The sequence below is a fragment of the Impatiens glandulifera genome, chromosome 1 (genome assembly GCF_907164915.1).
Source record: "Impatiens glandulifera chromosome 1, dImpGla2.1, whole genome shotgun sequence".
In the NCBI taxonomy this organism is placed as follows: domain Eukaryota; kingdom Viridiplantae; phylum Streptophyta; class Magnoliopsida; order Ericales; family Balsaminaceae; genus Impatiens; species Impatiens glandulifera.
In genome coordinates this window covers 51,821,432-51,828,583 of record NC_061862.1, presented here as the reverse complement: position 1 = coordinate 51,828,583, position 7,152 = coordinate 51,821,432, and the positions used below count along the sequence as shown (strand labels likewise).

General features: G+C 28.4%; 1 protein-coding gene across 1 annotated transcript; it reads right to left on the bottom strand.

The window, feature by feature from the left end:
• Nucleotides 1-231: 231 nt before the first annotated feature.
• Nucleotides 232-6,935, bottom strand: LOC124927692 (GDSL esterase/lipase At5g45960-like). Its single transcript, XM_047468151.1, has 6 exons — nt 6,683-6,935; nt 6,162-6,275; nt 4,624-4,767; nt 1,163-1,293; nt 612-848; nt 232-543 (listed from the first exon to the last, which is right to left on the bottom strand). The coding sequence occupies exons 1-6, from the start codon at nt 6,933-6,935 to the stop codon at nt 244-246; spliced, it is 1,179 nt and encodes a 392-aa protein (XP_047324107.1). The 3' UTR covers nt 232-243.
• Nucleotides 6,936-7,152: the final 217 nt, after the last annotated feature.

Genomic DNA, 7,152 nt, shown 5'->3' with positions numbered 1-7,152 from the left:
ATTGTTTGGTTCTCAATTGAATTGGCTGCCTATTTGATTATACAGAAAGGGAAAAAGAATTATTAGGCCTTTGTTGTAGCTTGTCTTTTCTGGATTGCTAAAAGTGTGCTATTATTCGATTTCTTCAACACCGTTATAGTTAACTTTTACAAGAAAAAAAAAATCCTATTTATTTAATTTGGCTGCAAAATCAATTCTAATTTATTTATAAAATGACTATGAGTAAGTAATGTGTGTATTCTTTTAAAATAGAAGATGAGGGCACATAGTGTAGTTATTGCTTGGAGTAATAATATCAGACAAAGGCCCATATATATCCAAGTAAACAAACTTGACATGAGAATCAGCAAACTTCATCTGCATTTGTTTCAACAACAATTGAAGCCTTTCGTTGTAATACTTAGAAGCCACTGTGTTCATGTAATCAACGCAATCTCTTTCTAGAAGAGGATTCTTGGAATGAGCAGTAATTGCAAGGGGCATGCACCCTATGGGCGGCATTCCCATCACACCAATTCTTCTTGCTCCTTGCTCCATAAGAACCTACAACATATGAGAAAATAAATTCATTGCATTATAAATATATAATCACATTAGAGGGAAAATGTTACCTCAATGAATTGTTGAACATTTTTTAGCAAAAGGTTGGTGTAACTGGAGACGGTGTAAGTACTTGGACGACGAATAGGCAAAGAAAAATAGTTGTGAATGAAATCATATGTACCGGCGCCAAAGATATAGAGCGCCTTTTCGATCAAATCTCTTGTTCTTTTCTTCCCAATTGCTTCCTCAAGCTTCTTCTGGTACTCTTTGAAGTATTCTAGTTGCTTTGACATGGGAATCACATTCTATATATAAAATTAGGAAAAAAGAAATGAACCCATCATGTAATTGCATTTGTGATCATTAAATATTTGGACTATGGATGAACTTAATTTTCTTGAAAAAGTAAGACAACTTTTCATTAAACATCAGTCTCATGTACCGAGGGCAAATATGACAAGTACAAATGAAGTTATAACATGACTTGTTCCAAGTTTAACAAAATAAAACTACAAACTTATGAATATATCATTACTTTCACCCAAAAACGAAACAAATCATATCATATGAACTAAAATCAATACTAATCTTAGTCATTTGAGAAATGGTGTTCACATACAGTTATAGTTGACGTGAGGGGATCAAAACCAGTGCCAGCAGACGCGAAAGTAACTCCTGTCATGAGGTCTTCTATGCTCAAAGATGGGTCTAAATATGGAGGCAGAAAATCCTTGATCCCAACATACCTTGCTGTAGATTTATATGAAATTTTTCATCTATATATATAAATATGTTGTTTGTTTTGTTTTACATAACATTTAAATAAGTTACCAAACATAATTTCTTAATTAATTTTGTACATTTAATGATTTCACTATAAATAATTTTGGGAAATTAATCAAATCTAGAATCTTCATTTTGTAGTAAGCAAATTGTTGTGACGCATATCTATTGGATTGCAACCACAACTTATGAATTTCAAATAAATATGCAAAGTAAGCGTGGTTATGGTTTAACTTAAATAATCTAATCATTTTTATTTTTTATCTATTTTGTTAGTCAATCACATTAATTAAAATATTTTCTATTTCTTTTAAAAAAATTACCTTTACATTATATATTAATTTTTATAATCAAAATTCAAATGATATTCACAAATAAATGATTTATTTAAATAATTCATTCGAATCTTAAAAAGGCATATAGGCAGACGAACCTAGAAAGTTATCCATTTATGTTAGTTCAACTAACAATAAATTTTAAGAAACTGCATGTCATAGATTTAATTCTCATTTAAGACGTTTTAAGTGAAAATTACGATTTTGTGTTATGTTATCTTCTAAATAAAAAATATAAATAAAATGTAACAACTTTCTGGACCACAAAAATTGTTCAAACATTGAAATAATATTTTTGGGAGAGGGTCCATTTGAATCATAAAAGTTATTCAAACATTGAAAAAATATTTCTGGACCATAAAAGTTATTCAAACATTTAAAAAATTATTTTTGTCTTTTTGGTACATAAGAAGGTCATAAGGGGATTTGTTTAACCACAATATGGATCCTCTCTTATACCACAAGTCAAAAATCTTTTAAGTCTTCAAGTTGAGAGAATATTTTTTTTTGGTACGGAGGGTATATGTTGTGGTACAACAAATCTCTCCCATTTGGAATTGTGATTATTTAAATGTGTCGATTTGTTGTCCCACTAACTATTCAATAAAAAGACAGCGTAATAGGACAGTAGATTCGGACTAACTTGAAAGAGAAAAAATAATGGTAAGCAATAATTTTAAGTAGGTGATAATTTATTTTTATAAAAAAATTTAAAAATTATACTAATATATAATTAAAATAAAAAATAATCATTTAAAACATAAAATATTTTAATTGAGTAATACGATAAATATGAGAGTAAAATAATTTTGAGTGATTTGAGTTATTTAAATAACTCTATGATTGTAAGAAATCGGTATATCAAATGTCAATTTAATGAATGGTTGGTATGGACATTCTTCTTTTTGAGTTTTTTAAATATTTCAATAAAAATCAATTTTTTAATTAATCACATCTCAGCAATTATATTACTTATTTTATTAATTAAAATATTTTTTTATTTTAAATTAATATTTTTTTATATATCAATACCTTTAAATTTTTTTTCTAAACAATAATTATTATCTTTTACTCACTTTAAATATTTTCCACAAGGTCGCGATAGATTGTCTTTTAAATTATATGATAGTTGGTTAATTGTTTTTTATTAGTTTAATGACTATAATTTTAGCTTTCAGACACATTTTTATTTTAATTGAAGTTAATTCAATTTTTTTTAATTAAAAAAAAGTATTTTTTTATATTTGGCATGAGGGTTATGAATTGAATTAGATAAAAAAAATGAAGTAAATATTAATTATAAAAATTTAAATTTTTGATCAAATTATAGAAAAAATATTTATTATCTAAAATATTAAAATAAATTTTATTTTATTATTATATATTAATATTACCTAAATATTGGTTTGGTTTTTGATTTTTAGATTTCATCAGATTTTCCCCTAAAATTCTGTTTATTAAATTCTTTCAAAAATCAGTTTTGGAGTATTTATGGACGAAAATATTCTTATTTTGTATTTACATTCAATGATAAATTAATTTTAAATAATTAAATAAAAGACAATTTTGATATATAAAAAAATTGATTAGATAAATAAAATGGTTGTTGAATTTAAGATAAATAAATATCTCTTGAAAAAGTCAAAACCTAAAGATCAATATTTAATTATTTTATAAAAAAATCGTTATTTTCTCACAATCATGACAAATTATTATTAGTATACTGTTCAAAGTCAATCTCACAAGGACAAGACAATCAATTAGAGTTTGATATGAAAGTTCTTCAATGCTGACTCTGACAATAACTTCAATGTTGGGTGGCCATCAAAATTACAAGTACAGAGGTGGTTTGAGATTGGGTTAATTCTAGTATTTTTTTTTAAATATAATATTTTAAGCTTATTTAAATAATTTAATTACTTGTGATTATTTTAAGAATATAAATTTTTATTCTCGGTTAATTAAAAACTTAAAGGTATAAATAAATAATAGAGAGTTAGAAACTTGATGAAGGATAGAAATAGTGAAATAATATATTATTTAAATAACTCAAACACAAAATTGTGGTTAGGTGTTATTTTAATATATACCTACATTATTTTTTAAAATTTGAGTACATATATTTGAATAATTCAAATAATTTATTATCATCTCACTTATTTATTATTAATCAATTTATGAAGAAAAATATTAAAATATTTTTTATTTACGGTAAAATAATTTAAGAGTATTAATGTATTATAATATATAAATATACATTTAAAATATAAAATAGTTTAATAGTTTAATTAATAAATTATGTAATAATTAATAAAAATATAAATAAAATAATATTTAATTATATAATAATTTCAATTTTATAGTTGCACTTAGCTTGGCCGAAACTGAAATTTTTTTTAAGGCACTCATGTGAAGGATAGGCTTGCAAATCTTTACCGAACAAGCATAAATAAATTTAAAAAAAATTTATTATTCATTATTTTAATTAAATTATAGAAAAATATTTTATATTGAAATTTTATAAATAAAAAATAATTGAATATATTAATTGATAATGAGTGATCATTTTGATTAATGTTCTTGATAATAAAATATTTAGATATATGAAAATACACTCTATTTTAGGTTTGTTTGGATTATTTGAATAATTTTTAAATGGGTATAATCTCTTGATGTATATTATTATAATTAAATAATTAAATTAATAAAAATATAAAATATTATCTATTTTGTTTTATAAATAATAATTTTATTATATATTAATCTCATTTAAGTTATTTTATTCTAATAACTTAAGTTTTTATAATTTTAATATTATACAAATAATAGATGAGTTATTCAAATAATTGAATTCAAAGATGTCTGAAATGAATGCTAATTTTGTAGTTATTATTATGTTTGTAATTAATATGTATAGCTAACTAGGTAGAAATGTAGATAATCATTAAATAAGCTTACTTACCAATAATATCAGCAGTGAGCAGTCCATTGGTGAACCTCCCAGTGGGATATGGCTTGAAGTTGGTCTTCAGTAAATTGTTAATATAATTGTTGTTCCGGTTATCGAGTAAAGAATCACCAAATATTAAAAGGGCAGACAGATTATGTTTGGAGCTGTCCATTAATACTGCCTTCTCTTTTGCACCTTCAAGGGTTCTTGCCATGGTTTCATTGATTATGAAGAAACTTATTATAAAGACTAAATATAGAAGCTCACTTTGAAGATGATGATGAAGAATGGGCATGCTTTTAATTTTGGTTCAAGTAATTAGTACTTGATGATGGGTAATGACCATGAAGGATTGGTTTTGATAGCCTCTCTCTCTATATTTATAGCCCGTCGGGATATTTTCAAATTAGAGGGCTTGTTTGATATAGAGGTATTTGAGTTTTTCTATAATAAAAAAAAAAATCATGTTTGAATAAAAAAACTGTTTTTAAATTATTATGACCAAATTACCTCCAATCAAATATGTCTATTCCCAACCTCCATCTCTTTGAATCTTGTAATTTTTATTGGTTCCGATTATTGGATCTTCTAAAACAAAACAATGACGAAGAAAGAAAAATTTCGAGAAAACAATTATATATATATGTTAAAAGAGGAAAATATTTTAAGAGTTTAAATGTTGGATTTCCACTTATACAAACAACTATTTTATAAGAGTAGATCATGTCAAAAATCATAAACTACTTATACACAAGATTAAATTCATTAATAATTAAATAAATCCTAATTATATAAAAGACAATAAAGATCAATAACTTATAAATTTGTCGACAATCAATGTTTAGACTCAAAATATCTCTTGTAAGCTTGATTTGGTTCGAGATTCTTCACGTAGAGCAGCTCTCACATCTCCACAAATTTGACTCTTGCTAACGCCCGTGTGAGAATGTTCGCGTGTTGCTCTCTGGTGCTTACGAACTCTTCAACGATCTGATGGTTATCAACACATTCAAGGATGAAGTGGAACCGAGTGTCGATGTGTTTGTCGCGTCCATGAAACACCAGGTTCTTCATTAATAATATTGCGGACTTGTTGTCGACATAAAGGGTTACCGGCCTCACCTTGCATCCGAGCACCTCGCTCAACAAGTTTCTTAGCCAAAGTCGTTGACACGACGCTACATGAAGATAAAACAACGATTCGATGTTTCTGAGATTGCCAAGTTATTAGATTCCTATTGAGATAAAACACCATCCCTCTTGTGTTTTTTATATCGTTGGTGTCACCATCTACGTCACTGTTCATAAAATCAACGAGTTATTCAACTCCCATCCTCTTCTTAACTGATCTCATAGCTCGTCATTCCCTTCACATAACAAAGAATGTGTTTTAATGTCTGTTAGTGTAGAGTGGTAGACTGCTCCATGTAACGACTCACTATGACAACTACGTAAGAGATATAAGGTTGAGTGTGCGTCAAATACTTGAGACACCTAATGATACGCCTATACTCATTTGGATCCACTAAACTTCCTTCCACATCATTTCCAAGATATAACTTTGCTTTTATTTGATACTTTCTCGTGTTGCAATCCTCCATTGCGAACTGTTTCAACACCTTCTTCGCATAAGTCGCATGCTTTACCTCGATTATATCTTTCTTCTGGTCCACCTCAATATCAAGGTAGTATGAGAGTAGCCCAAGATCACTCATCTCGAACTCCTTTATCACATTCTTTTTGAACTCCTCATTTCCTTTGATATTATCATGTCACGATCAAGTCATCGACATATACGCCAACGATGAGTACTTTTTTCCATGGTTTCTCGTGTACACAATCGACTATTGAGAATATTTCACGAAGTCAAAACTCATCATTCTCTTGTTTAGGCAAGTGTTCCACGCCCTTGGTGCTTGACGTAGTCCGTAGAGAGCCATGTAAAGCTTGTATACATTGTGCTCTTTATTCTTGATGATGAAGCCTTTAGGTTGAGAGACGCAAACTTCTTCTTCGATGTCACCATTGAGAAATCTTGATTTGACATACAAGTGGTGGATCTCCCATCAACGGTGAGCTGTGATGACAAAAATTAATCTAACTGTGTCAAGTTTCGCCACTCGTGCAAAGGTCTCCTCAAAGTCAACGCCTAACTTCTGCACATAGCCTTTTGCTACCAATCTTTCTTTATGCTTAAGAATGTTTCCTTCGCTGTCTCTTTTCAACTTGAAAACCCACTTTAACCCGATGGTCTTATGATCGGGTGGTAAATTAGTGAGCTCCAATGTATTGTTGTTTCTGATGGAATCAAGCTCTTTCTTCATGGCCTCATTCTATGACTCATTGGTGGTCGCCTCGTGATATGTTATTGGCTCGTTAGTGGTGAGCAACAACAATTCATCAAGATCCATCTCTACTAGTGGTACCTTCGCATAGACATCGGCGAGAGAATGGAGTTTAATAGGGCCGACTTCGGTTGTGGACCCACTCGAGCTCTCTTGTTGACGAGGGGAGTTTGGTGTAGCTGTTGCATTTTCCAAC